Genomic DNA, 14805 nt, shown 5'->3' with positions numbered 1-14805 from the left:
GTGATCTCTGCGGTGCTCCCCATGACCAGCGCTGCCACCCTGCTCTCCTCTGGGCAGACCACCCTCGCTCTGCTCCTCTGATGCCTGCATCTACCTGAAGAGCAAAGACAGCTTGTGAAGGTAGCTGATATGTAACCTACCAGGAAAAAAAAGCACTAAAACCACCCAAGCTTTTCTACAGTTACTATTTCTATTCTCTTCATGTAGAAGCTATCACTTAAGTCTCATAAGGGGAAAATAGGGCAGGCAAGTATGGATATCGACTGTCTGGAAGTGTAAAAACAGTAATAACAAGACTTCCTGCATTCTGACAAGCAGAATCTCTTGGAAAAAAATATTAACATTCCCCTCACTGCAGAAAACTTAAGTACAAAGAATCAAAGAAAATGTTGTGATCATAATTACAAAATTATAACATAGCAGAGGGATATAAGAATGTTCTTCTAAATTACTGGTGTAAAAAAACAGTTTCTCTAAATCCAGAACAGATTACAAATATAACAAAGATCAATTGACAAACATAGCAAAAGGTATTGATTTCTAGTAAGATTAGATTGTAGCACTAGAATCACAAACTTCATACTGCCAAAACTTTTATGAAAAATGTGAAAAGTTTACCTGCCTAAAATCTGGCTTATTTGAACAGTTGGCCTTCCAGGAAGAGAACCAGTCTTAGGCTAAAAATCTAAATAAAGATTTAGATAACAGTATCACTATGTAATTACATATAAGTAAAAAGTAATTTATAGAAATTGTTCAGTATTGTTAATTTTGGTAACTTATGTGTGTAAATTTGAACTCCCTAAAAGCAGTTTATTATCTCTCATATAGCCCGGACATGTTTGTTTTTATATGACCAAGTCTACCTTATTAAAAACTTTCATGAAACATGTGGATTTTCATGTGGATTTTTTGTACCAGCTACTGTGAGAGTATTTGCTCTCCACAGAACGGTGAACATGAATTTTTACTACCAAAAAGATAATCCATATGTGATTTCAACACTGTTTTCCAGTTCACAGAATTAATCAACATTAGTGATATATTTCATAAAACTCCTAGTCAATTATTTCAGGGTAAGAATTTTAATAAACATTCCCTTATTTTGTGTGTATTAGTTTTGGCACAGTTTTATGTTTTCTGAAAGAACATTCTTGTCCCCCCCATAATAATCAGTGTGTATTGGTGCATACCTTTGGTGAGAACCTGCTTAGGTTTTTTCATTATAATCAAAAGCCTATTCTAAAGGGTTGTTAAGAGTCTCACCTCCTTTGGTTTGCAGTGGTATGCTGAGAATGTCAGCCTCTGTAGATGGCTCATTGTTCATGCTGATGCAATATAATGGTTCACCCAAGAAAGAAGGTTTCTTCAATCTTTTTGTGTTGAGTGCTCTTGACATAAAGTAACCTTCAGTAATACTCTTATCTTCCATCTTCTGTAAACCTTCTAGGTCATCAGGTTCCTGTGTTTGGGCCAGTGAATCCTTTGATAAGTGACTACCAGCCAATGCCTTGCTGATATAGTAGCCAGGGATTTTGCTCTCTGCATTAACACACAAGCTTTTGTCTTCAAGTCCAGCCTTTTCCTGAGCCATTAACATCCCTACAATATGGTCTTCAACTAACATTTTGGAAAGACTAGATGCGGAGTGAAGAGTGGAGTCTTGACTTGTGTAACAAGGGGGACTTAATCCAAAAGAAAGAGATTCCTGAGACTGTGGCATGGTAACGTTACTTATTGTTCTCTGAGGCTGCATACATTCTTCCAGAAGGGTCTTAAGCTGCTCTTCAGAGAGGCTCATTTGTTCTTCAGTCTGAAAAAAAAAAAAAAAAAAAAAGAATTTTTTTCTGTCAAAATATAATTAAGGAAATGCAGTGCCATAAAACAGTTTGAGAGATACACTGGCAGAATCCTTATACAAATATCAATGGTTTTCAATTCAAACAATTTAAATATACATTTATATAATCACAAAATTTGTGCAGCATCCACACTAGGTTCTAGATAGATTCTGTGATGAAAGTTAGGAAAGAAGTCTGATGTCCACAAAGCATTGAGAGGCCTATGATTTTGCATAGCTTTTCTTGAGATCTGACTAGATTTTAATTAGCAGAGCATGTACTTTTTCATAGTTCTTGGTTTGCTGTGAATACATACAGACACACACACATAAACACACACACTCTTTAGGATTTTAGTTATTGAAAGCAAAATAGCATGTTGCTAAAAGGCTGTTGGGGCAATGCAGCTGGGGTTAGAAATGGTTTTGGACAGCACCAGCCCACAAAGAATGTCACATACTGACTGAAATACTCCCAGTAGATATATTCTGAAATATTCTCAGGGTAGAAATGCCACACAGTCTCTGTCAACCATGTGACACAAAGCGCATCAGTTACCTACCATGGCAAGCACAAGCCATGGCATGTGGCAGAAGAAAGCTCCTGTCCTGTTCTGTAGGACAGCTTTAGTGCTGCCTTCAAGCTGTCACTGCTTGCACAGCTCACAGATGTATCTTTGCAGTTAATTTCTTATTCAGTAAAATATGCAGTTAAATTCTTATTCACACTCCCATCATTTTTATCACACAGGTCTCCTTTATTGGACATTTCTTAAAATTTGATATTCAAGATAATGACTGATATTAGCTGGTTATGGTGAAGAATAGCAAAGGAAATTTTGCTTAAAGAGGTTAGCAATAGGGAGTTACTTCCAGCTTTTACAATCTTAATGCTCCTGAAAACAGAGTAGCACAATATTTCCTGACAATTTAGTGATTATAATGATAAAGACAAGACTATTTTTAGATATGTGTAGTAAATTTGCCCATTAAATAGGAGCTATAGAAGATACCATAATATATATAAAAAATGTTAGAAATGCTATGCAATATTTATTAAGAGAAAAATGCTTTCTACAATCAAAATCTCAGTTTTACCCAATCTCCAAGACACAAAGGATCAGCTGACACACTAATGAAACCTTGGGCTACCGTGATTTATATAAAACAAAATTTTTATTCATTGTGTAATGACTTCTACAGAGAATTTATTTTACATTGTCCTATAGGATGGAGCTCCTATCATTTCAGAGGACAGATAAATATTAGATGTTTAGCTGATTTTTTTTCCCTGAAGACCTCTGATCCAACTGAACAGGAGTCATATTATCCTGTTTGCTATACATGACATGACTTGGTTGCAGCCAAGGTACCACAGGACATATGTATTACACCTGAAAACTGATTATTCATGTTCATCAATGGAAACAGTTTTCAGCCAGGAAGGAAAGAATATTCCTCTGAAAAACTTGTGGCTATTAAAAATTACAAGATGACACTAGAAGGTGAACAAGAATGGCATTTTAAGTTACCTTCAGTCACCATTCTGTACTTACATTTTCTAACATTAACAATGGCTAATAATCCCTGCTACAGACCTAACACTGCACAGTTCAGGCACTAACTCATGTGCATAAACTCAGCTCTATAGAGGTACATAACCCAGCAGTCTTTTCCTACAGCTATCTATTTCCTTCCCAAAGATACTCCAAGTTTCTTTCTTAGACATAAAACAGAAAGCAACTGAATTAAAGAAATCAAAATGTTAAGGGCTTTTAAACATGAAAAAACAAAAGGGAAGAGAAAAAGCACCAACAGACTATCATTATGGGTAGAGATCTTTATTTAGATGAACACATAATCAGGTAATTATATTGAGATTTAAGTAATCTTGGTATCAATCTATGTATTTTTGATAATATTAACTGAAATTAAACCACAAGCTGAAGTGCTTAGATAGAAAACATGCAAAATATTACAACATCTTCAAACTTTACTTAGTCTTCTAAATTCTAATCCTACTGCAGAATGCACTCAATGATGAAAATTAACACAGGGAAAAATAATTAGTAGCAAAATACTATGATGAATCAAAAATGAAACATGAAATTTTTCAAATTTTCACTTTTAATCTAAACTACTAGCCCATGCCAAAGTCCTTTAATTTCTTGAAGAAGTATTTTAATTTGCAGGATAACATTTGTTTCCAAGCAGTGATTATCAGAATGGACTCACTGTAAGAAACAAGACACATTCCCACAGGAACAGCAAAACATAAGAGACTACTACTGGAAGCACAGCTGCATCGAGGGTATATCCACAGAGCAGATTATACTGTGTAAACATAACTATATTTGTAACACAGAAGATCCTCACATCTGGAAACCCACATGGATTCCCACATGGAAATGAGTGTGTGGTTCTTCACTAACGTATTTCAAAGCTCTTGGCCAAGATCATTTGCAGCTAATTTTACATTAATGACAGGGCAATTCATTCACTGCAGAAAGGAATTACATATATGAAGCAAATGAATGATGAGTACAAAATTAACATTCTGAGGAAGATCATCTTGCCCTGCCTTTCTTTGGTCCTTTTATTTCCCCTATCCCCACCCCATATATCTGCAGTCCGTTTTCCCTCATCCAATTTTTTTTTTTCCCCCTCAGGAAGATCATATGGCTTGCATTCATGGATTACCTTGATTATTACCAGAGGGGGAAGATTTAGAGCCTTACGCATATGGGGAGGGAAATGAATATAACTACTATAGAGTTAAAAATTTTGGGAACTAGCAGGCTTGTTTTTCTCCAGAGTGGCAGGCCTACAGCCAAAGCAGACAGTGTAAAACATTTCTCTGTTCCTTCCTTTTTCTTTGTCTCTCTCTTTTTCTCCCTTTGGATTTTTTGTAAGACATGTATGTAAAAATAAGGAAAGTATTAATAAACCTCTCCAAAAATTACATTTTAAAATACTAAGGGTGCACTGTTATTTTCTTTCGCCAAACTCAAGAGATGACTATAGGCTTAAGGAAAAATACACAGTAGAGGAGAAGATAAATAGCCATCAGTCATCCACTCAGCAGCCAGGAATTTACATTGAAATGAGCAGAAAGGCTGCTGTTAAAATCAGGAAACAGAGTTAGGGAAACACCTAGGGAAAGACACCTCAGCAAAAAAGGCAGTTCATTTGCAACCAAATGAGCATTTGAACTCATGGAATTGCATAATACAACAACTGTATTAGGAGTCTGTAGAGTATATATTTGCACACATCAGAAGCAATCCAGTCACAACCAAGTGTAATAGTTCACAGTCGTGACTTGGAATCAGTAACACAGTCCTAGGGAGACACTGGATTCTACATCTCCCAAGCTTCCACTCTCCTCATTGTAAATAATTTACAACTCCTATACAGAATAAATACTTCAAGATATTTCTTTAAAAACACAAGGACATAAAATGAGTGTCATTCAAAATGCAGAAACAACCCACTAGACAAGGGAAAATGAGGTATCAGGTCTGGTTCCCATTAAAAACTAGAAAACCTTTTAATTGTTCTGGGTAATTTTTAATAGGACACTGAGTCCTATTCATTTCCTAGGCTTTTTTACCGTTAATGATCCAAAAAACTAATTCCTAGCCAGGAGTTTAGGAGCCTGCTAATGACCTTTACTGTTTATGTGTGGTTAGCTTTTCACACACTTGTGGCCCTCCTCTGACTGAAGATTTCTTGTTCCTTGCTGAATTCCTCCATGACAGGAGTCTATAGAGAAAACCTTACTGCATTTGGTAGGAATGCAAACTTGTAGTTCACTGTGGACAGCCCTGCTGTGACTACAAGTTTTCAAGTTCAAATCTTTAGGCTTTCTTTCTATATCCATACTGTAACAAAAACAGACTAACACTGAAAGCCTTTATCAGATTTTACCATGGAGAGAAAGCTAACATGTCAGGATTATTTCTAATTATAGCAAATAATCAAAAAATGACAGACAGTAAATGAGTAAGCACTACAAAGTGAGGATATTTAAGGACTTATGTAGCTGACACATGTATAAACATGGAAATTTTGCTCCTTAGACTGAAAGTGCTGCAATCAATAGTTCTCATGATACTTTGTTTGAAATAATTTATTTTGATGCTTAATTTGCTGATGTTTTTACTGGTGTGTGAGACTGCAACAGTCAACTCTAAGGTAACTGCTTTCTTCGTTACAAAACTGCTCCATTTTAAGAGAATATTGATCTATTGAGATAAAGTTCAGATTTTTGTCTGATCAGCCCAGGGAATTTTTGTAAGTTTTAGTTATTCAATAACTTACTGACAGTTTCTCAAACAGCTCCATTCTGCCTTGAAAAGGCAATCCTTGCCTTCCATCTCCACATCACTTGACTCAATGTGCACCATCAACTCCAAGGTCTCGCCTTTCTGCATAACACCCAAGCATCATGTACTTATCTATGAACAGTACTGCTCAGTGCAACTGTGAAATATTATTAATATGCTGCATGCACACCGCACACATCATGTCATTTTGGGAGAGCTTCTTACAATTTCCAGAAGTGGTGAAAGCCCAAAGTTCTTTTGCACCACAGAAGTCAGTCTGTTGTCCATAACTTGTAAACTGATTTAAATTATTGTAATATGTCCATTGTGAATTAACCCTAGCAGGTAGCTAAGCACCACACAGATGCTTGCTTACTCCTCCAATCCCTCACTCCAGTGGGGAAGGGTAAGAGGAAAGGAAAAGGGAAAAGGGAAAAGGGAAAAGGGAAAAGGGAAAAGGAAAAAGGGAAAAGGGAGAAGGGCAGGGCAGGGCAGGGCAGGGCAGAAGGAAAGGAAAGGAAAGGAAAGGAAAGGAAAGGAAAGGAAAGGAAAGGAAAGGAAAGGAAAGGAAAGGAAAGGAAAGGAAAGGAAAGGAAAGGAAAGGAAAGGAAAGGAAAGGAAAGGAAAGGAAAGGAAAGGAAAGGAAAGGAAAGGAAAGGAAAGGAAAGGAAAGGAAAGGAAAGGAAAGGAAAGGAAAGGAAAGGAAAGGAAAGGAAAGGAAAGGAAAGGAAAGGAAAGGAAAGGAAAGGAAAGGAAAGGAAAGGAAAGGAAAGGAAAGGAAAGGAAAGGAAAGGAAAGGAAAGGAAAGGAAAGGAAAGGAAAGGAAAGGAAAGGAAAGGAAAGGAAAGGAAAGGAAAGGAAAGGAAAGGAAAGGAAAGGAAAGGAAAGGAAAGGAAAGGAAAGGTGTGGGTTGAAATAAAAATTGTTTAATAAACAAAGGGAGAGAAAGAGAACAAAACAAACAATGTAAAGGCAATCACTCAGCATCTCCCATGGGCACATGAACAGCCAATTCAGAGAAAAAAATTGTTAACTTTGTAGAACCCTCTCTTTTCCCTTTTTATTACTGTGCACTGGCATGGAGTATCTCTTTGGTTAGTTTGGGTCATTGTCTCGATCCCAGCCTGCTGCACATCCTCAATCCACTCACTGGGAGGGCAGGCTGAGAAACAGAGAAGGCCCTGATGCTGTGCAAATGCTGTTCAGCAATAGCTGAAGCAAAGGTGAGTTATCAGCACTTTTTGGTCACAAATACAAAACACAGCACCCTATAGGCTGCTAAGAAAACATTAACATCCCAGCCAAACCCAGTACAGAGACCCACACATCTGCTTTTACAAAGAAATTAAGTGTTCAGCATGTTATTTTACTGCTTCTAATGAATGGTTGCTTATTTGTTTTACAGAGACTATGTCAAAAGAAAAAGCTTAATGAATGTAAAGAAAAAAGTTAATCTTTCCTCTGTACAGCTGCTTCAGAAGGGTTATTTCAGAATGTAACAACAGAAAATATTAAAGAGAGTAAACCAGAAACACGGTTATAACTCAGTGAGCAAGTTTTTGGAGAGACCAGTAATGTGTGTGGATTTGACAGCCTTAAAAATTGAGGCTGAAAGCTGAATAATGGATTCAGAAATTAAGAGTTCTTTACAATCATGATTTACCATCTAGTGGTTCTGTGCTTAAGTCCAGTGGGCTTGGGGACTTCTGTAGTGTTTCAGCAATGACATATACCTTCAAGAATGAACAGGATTCCTAAGCCATAGGAGAAAATCTCCTGCTTCTGTTTATCCCTCCTTCTGCTGTATTTCCTTCTGTTAGTTATTTTTTCCCTTCTATTTTCCACCATTTCTGTCTGCGTAAGGGCAAAATGAAAAGGTCTACTAGTCAATTTTTGGTAGCTGCTGCTGCTGTGAGCCAAAATGCAGAAAGGAAAGAAGCATCTTGGCAAAAAAAACCCAGAAGCAACAGACAAAAACAGGAGGAAATTATTTGGCATCTGGTAACATTGCGGTCTGAAAAGAAAATTCAACTTGTAACATTATGAGCATCAGAACCTCAACATCACAGTGATTATCAGCCTCATGGAATAACAGAAAATCTCTAAAGAAAATGAACTTCATTAAGAACTTGAGGGGAAAAAAAATAGAATTTTTTTCCCTTCTTTCTCTGACAAAGAAATTTTAACAGGAATCAAAAGGAGACATGAGTCTGTACAATTTTGATCTTATGTAGAGTAGCAAAGTAGGTGAAAACTGTGGAGACAGGACATGACAATTGCAGCAGGTTTTTAAAGCTAGGCTATAGGTTATACAGGCAAAAACAATTAAATCAGTTTTGCCTCCACGAACTTCTCATAAACATGCCTATTTTAGTCATTACAAAGAGGTGAAACACTTTAACTTTCTCAAAAATATCAAGTCAATAGCTTGTGGCTTGAATGTGCTAATAAAGGAATAGTGTGTTTCATCAGCTATGCCACACTCTGTAAACTTTAGAAAGACAAATCAACTGGTTGCTAGAGGTAACAGAAGTTGGAGGGGAAAACAAAGGAAGCTAAAAGATCTTTTGAAATTATTTACTTTTCATGTGACACTATAGACACTAAGCTACATTGCTCACAGCTGCGGAGTTTACATGGTACTATACAAAGATATAATTAAGAAGTTTGTAAGTGGGATGGCTGTAAGTGGGAATTAATTCTTGCAACCCTATGGAAATAATTCTATCATATTTAAAGACCCAAAAATCAGTATTTCTGAATTGCTACAAGTTGTACTTTTTATCCTAACAATCAATTTTAACTTTATGTCATGGTAGCTTTTAATCTACAGCTTGAATAACATTTTCTAAGCACTTACATATTACCAAGTTCTCACCCATGGGCACTAAAATCTAAATTTGTATTTCTTCACCAAGTTTTAGGAAGGTAACTTTAGGAAACAGAACCTGAAAATGTCACACAGGCTTAAAGTTTCTAACATTTCTATCAGGAACATATTGTAATAGACAACAAGTATTTTTCAACCAACTGAAAATTACTCTGCATCATCATTTTCCTCAATTGAGTATATATGACTTTGAAGCTCCATTTTCATTATCTGAACCAATAGAGTATTTTTACCCTTTAGACCCTAAGTAGTATTGGATTCAACCTAAACAGTTAAAATATCAAATATAACTCATTAAAATACATATTTCCATTAGCATGATGGCTTTTTCTATCACTTTGGAGTTAATATAACATAATATATATATGCTATATATAGTATATATAATATATATTTATACACTATATATACATATATAGTATATATAATAACATAAATTAAACATCATGTTATAATGTACAATTTCCCTTAAGGTCCAAACACCAGTTGTATAGCATATTCGACTTTTGTATATACTGTAAAATAAAAATTTTCATTAGTGAAGTTTCAGCATTGTCCTGTTACTCAATTTTACTCCAGCTTCCATAATAAGCAGCAGGGCACAAATTTCAAGAAAGCAGGAATTAACTGAGGAAGAAATTTCATTCAGCATCTTTAATTGAACAAAAGAACAAAAATTCTAAATAAATATACAGCAAATTGTGTGATAAAATAAGCACAGAGTACATTTTCCTAGCTAGGGCAAAGAGATACTGACTTGATGTAAAGAGCCTGTTTAAGTGGATATCCTACTAGTCACTAAACAATAAGAGTTGATAAATCATGATGTAAATCCCCCTTCATTTAAACACTAAACTATGAGAAAATTCTCTGATTTAAATCACTTTGAATTTGAAAATCCATCTACTCCAAGGCTGTCAATGGATGTTTTGCAAGAATTCAACTCTTCTCACTCCAGATTAGCTCAAAACTTAACTCTTCTAATCTACTATGTTTGGAGATAGGAAAAATATAGGTAATTTTCTATATATTAGCCACTTTAAAAATTTTCATTTCTAAAATCTTTCTCAACAAATGGATAGCTCCCTGTTTATAGAGCACTTGATTTCATAGAGTTTAAAGAGTTCTTAAATTAGAAGCAAGCTGGTTTTAACTAAACACTGACAGTGCGTGAAAACATAAGACCTGAACTGGTATTTACAATCCATTACTCAGAATAAGACTCTCATCTTCTAGCCTCTACTGAAGAAGCAGAACTTCTGCAATCTACACTGTTTAGCATTCAAAACATCCCATTTTGTGTTTTTAACTGTTTGTTATTAAGCATTTAACAGATTTCATTCCACAGAAATCTGTTCTTTGAATATTAAGTTGTGGCTTTAATTTTCAGCAAAGCCAGTAGAGTAGACAAAAATGCCTTGATGTGGTTGCAGCTGTTTTCTGTTATAAAACCCTTTTTTGGTTTGGCTTTTTTTTTCTGGGGGGGGGGGGGGGGGGAGGTGCATATTGGCTTCATACTGTTTTCCAAAAAATAGTGCAGCATAATGGGATCACCCTAACATACAGCATTTTTAAAAATGCAATGAACTATCCAGAGATTTTAAGAATGCTTACAGGTCTGTAATCTACAGGAGGAACAGGAAATGTTCAAGAACAGAAGTGTTCAAGGCCAGGTTGTATGTGGCTCTGAGCATCCTGGTCTAGTGGAAGGTGTCCCTAGCCACGGCAGGGCAGTTGGAACTAGATGAGGTTCAAATCCCTTCCAACCCAAACCATTCTGCCTTTCTATAATTCTGTGAAAACAGAGAAGCCACAAACACATGATCTAAGTGGCCTATGCAATTAAGAATAATTTCGTCTTAGTAAATATGGAAAGGACTAGCCCAAGGAGCAGCAGGCCATAAAGACTCATCTAAAGCAACTACAGACAGAAGTTCAGACTCGATTTTCTGATACTCTTTAGAGATATATTTTGAAGTGACTCTAAAAAAACTGGTTGGCCTTGTGTATCAATAACAACAGGCACTTCTAAAATCTGACTTTTCCTAAATACCATATTAGTATATATGGTAAGCCTGACCTGCAGTACATTTTTTGAAGGCATAAATACTCTCTTCTGATAGCAGAATTATTATATGAAGGAAGGTCTGCTATATGTAGAATAAGAAGATACAGAAACCCACAGTGAAGTAATATAGGTAAGGTACAATCTCAGTTACCCAACTTAAGGTAGATCAAAGTCTCTGTTATTAATGTAGTTTTCTTGCAGAGTTTTTGACATCCCCTCTTTGTTTCACATTCACAGCACCTAAATCAAGAGCCTCAGCCAGGTGCTAATGTCAGCTGTAGTTCCCCAAGGTCCTCCCAGGCAGCAGAGAGACACCAGCACAGGGAATTGTAATTCAACCCGGCTAAAATTTAAAGACAGAACATTTACAATTTTGCTTACTAATTACTGTTCTAAAATAGAAGCCTTTCTGACAACACATTTAAAAGGCTACTCAACATAAAGAGAATAAATGGGAAGAATTAGAAATCAATATTAAAAAAGAAATTTGGCAAGTCACAGAAAAGCAATAAAATATACTACTTTTCAGAAACTTGCTGCTAAGAAATCTATTGAAATATAGAATTGCAAATCTATTATCTAGCTTTAAATAACAAAACTCATACTGTATCATAGTCGTTTAGCATTTCATTGTCCTGCTCCTACAAGCTTAATATAACAGGACATACAGTATTGCCATGTATTGGCAAATGCAAGAATTCAAACACTGACAGATAGCATACCTCTCCAAAAAAACATCAGGTCTAGAACAGTTGAAATGATATTTTTTTCTTGTTTTGGTCTTTTAATTGTTACAGTTTTAAAGAGAGGCTTGGGTTTGTCTCTTTTTTTATAAGGATAAAAGATTCTGGTGCAGTTTTGGTACTGCTAAAATCTAGAGCAGTAATAGTACCAAAAATTACACTACTCATGGGAATAAAAAAAGGTAAGTTGTCAATCTTTGTAGCTGTGAATTACAAATATGGAATCCTACCTCACAGTCACAGGACTATGAACTCTCTTTTAAAAAAGAAAAAAAATGAAGTTCACATTCACTGCTTCTGAAATGTTTCTTTACTTTTCAATTCATGGCATGGATAATTGTACCCATAAAGATCCAATCTAAAATCTATGAAACTGTCATTGTCCTTAAGGGAAAGATCCCTGTACATAAGTATAGATAAGTGAGTAAGGGTATGGATAGCTGGGCCACATCTCTGTCTCTGCTTGTGAGAGGCCAGAGAAAGAAAATTCTTCATCAGTTCTGTTTGGTGGGGCCTGTTGCCACATGACAAGTGCAGTTTCTACAGGGTACATCAGGTTGTAGCTGTGTTTGTCAATGTGGGCATATATTTTATGGAGCACTGAAATAACAATTTTTTTTAAAAGAAAGAGAATAATACGAAGCATTTTCTTTACTGAAGAATGGAAGGGTATTTTGAAATGAGGTAACTGCATCTGGCTCTCGTATTTCCATTCAAAAGGAAAACCCAAAAGCCTTTAGGAAGAATGTGATGAACAGTATTGCCCCAGGCAAAACATTTTATTTGGAGTTTCAAGCCTTCCTGCATCTGTTCTTGATTTTGGATAGAGAGAAGGGCAAAAATCCTTTCAGTGAGTACAAGAACAGGAGTTAAAGCTTGAAACAGTCAAATATATTTTACCAGAAAATTCTCATTTACCACATAACAGTAACATTGAAAAGCTGAGACTAAGATAATACGAGTGCTAATCTATTGGTTCTACTTGATGTTTGGCAGCTGTTTTTATGAAGACACATAAAACCAGCAAAATTACAACATTATTCCTTTTTTCTTTCTAACTACAAAAGGAACTGCACAGAAAATCTAGGTGCAAAAGTAAACTTCAGTTTTGATTATTTATTAAAACACACTTTTTCCTCAGGCTTGTCTAACAAAGTAAGTGTGCAACAGTACTAATGTCTACATTCCTGTTGGCATGATAAATTTCATTTATTATTATAAGCAAAACCCAAGTATTTTATGTCTTTGCCAAACTAGAAACAGCATAAACATTTTAAGAACAGGTAAGAGAGCAAACCTGTTTTTTTCTTCTGAAGCAATGAGGGAAAATCTCAGTTACTTTTTGCCATTAACTTTGTAACAGTTTTCAATTCCCTAGGCCTCAGCAATAAACAACTACTTTCAGCATCTTCGATTGCCCTTTTCCTTGTGTCCTGTAGCAAGGACAACTAAAAAGTACATGCATTTCAAGTGTTGCAGTTGCTTATTATTATCCTGGTTCATGTAATCAGAAGCACAGGCATCTGCATACAGACAAAAAGCAAGAAACCCTTTACTCAGTTTAGAGAGGCAGTAAGTTGATTTGGCAACGGAAGCCACAGACCAAAAGGTACACAACACATCACTGTAGTACATTTCCTTGTCTCCACTCACTTTTCCTGCTAAATGCATGCCTGGCAGATAACAGACGGCTGCATGTCTGTAACTAGAAGCAACAATGGCATACAACAGGTCACACAATCACACTGGGCAGGTTCCTGTATTTATTCCTCTTCTCCAAGGAGCATGCCACAAGCCAAGTGACAGATGTACAGGAAATCAGCCAAAACAGCATATACTGTGCACGAGCACACCAGCTTTCCTGCACCAGGCACAAAAAATAATTACACTCATGTAGAAGGCTTTATAGTAAAAAGACGCATGGTTTAAAAAATAATGTCTTGATGATAGGAGAATATTTTAGTGCTTGAATTTTTCAACCATTTTCTGCAGAATGTGCCCATATGTAAAATGCAATTCAAAACAGCTGAGTAAATATTGATTCTAAGAAATTTTGCTTTTAGAGAAATTAAAACAATTCTAGAAAAAACAAACAAATTACAAAAATGTAAAATGATACAGCTGCATGTAGCTCAGAGAAAAAATAATACTTTGCAGTGTGAAATTTATACTTGCAATAGGAATAGCTAAAATGTATATTTTAGATGAAGGTCGTGACAATCCTATTTTTACTCAATGATGTACACCACAGCACAAAAACGGAAAGTTAAGTATAATATTTCCCCTAGTAAAAGACACGAAAGCACCAAAAGGCTCATGTTTTTCAGAAGAAAGTTACGTAAATTTATTATGCATTTGGGATACAGGTGACTCTGCTGAAGCTGGAGTCTGTCTTTTGCCCATAAAGTCAAAGTTCACATGTCACTCATAAGATGTGAAAGATTAATTTACAAAAAGTCTGTGTGATCACATTACAAGGTCAATGGCTTAAACACAAAGCACTGTGCACCCCAGTTGCTTGGAACTTTCTTTACTGCACACTGGAATGCTTTTGCCCAGTTGCTTTGGTTAAAAAGAACAACCAAAGTCCACAGCTGTGTTTCTGATGAATTAATGATGACATTGTTGGTTTTACAGGACACTATACTACTCTCAGTTATGTGGAATCACAGCTACCGAATCACCAGGCAGTGACAGTCAAGTGTTTTACATGTTTCTTCCAGGCAGTTAGGACAAACCTACTTATTCATTTGGTTAATTCAGATAGAGAGTTCCTTTTAAAAAACACTGAGAATAGAACTGACCATAATTGTTGAAACAAAACATAGGAGCATAGGGAGAATGACAAATATTTAAAAATCATAATTTCTTTAACCAAGGACACTCACTGCTTAGGTTAACATGATTTTCCATTAGGCTTATAAGAATTTCAAACT

At 35.8% G+C, this 14805-nt stretch overlaps 1 protein-coding gene across 1 annotated transcript in view; it reads right to left on the bottom strand.

Moving 5' to 3' along the window:
* Nucleotides 1-677: 677 nt before the first annotated feature.
* Nucleotides 678-14805, bottom strand: part of FSIP1 (fibrous sheath interacting protein 1) — a 65911-nt gene continuing 51783 nt past the window's right edge. The window contains exons 11-12 of the mRNA XM_062495198.1: nt 1267-1813; nt 678-685 (exon numbers count right to left, since the gene is read on the bottom strand). Of these exons, the coding sequence (XP_062351182.1) occupies nt 678-685; nt 1267-1813 (555 nt within the window). The remainder of the gene's footprint in view (nt 686-1266; nt 1814-14805) is intronic.

This window comes from Cinclus cinclus, chromosome 6, assembly GCF_963662255.1.
Source record: "Cinclus cinclus chromosome 6, bCinCin1.1, whole genome shotgun sequence".
Taxonomy (NCBI): domain Eukaryota; kingdom Metazoa; phylum Chordata; class Aves; order Passeriformes; family Cinclidae; genus Cinclus; species Cinclus cinclus.
Note: the sequence above shows the minus strand (reverse complement) of the source record. Positions and strands in the feature narration are given on the sequence as shown.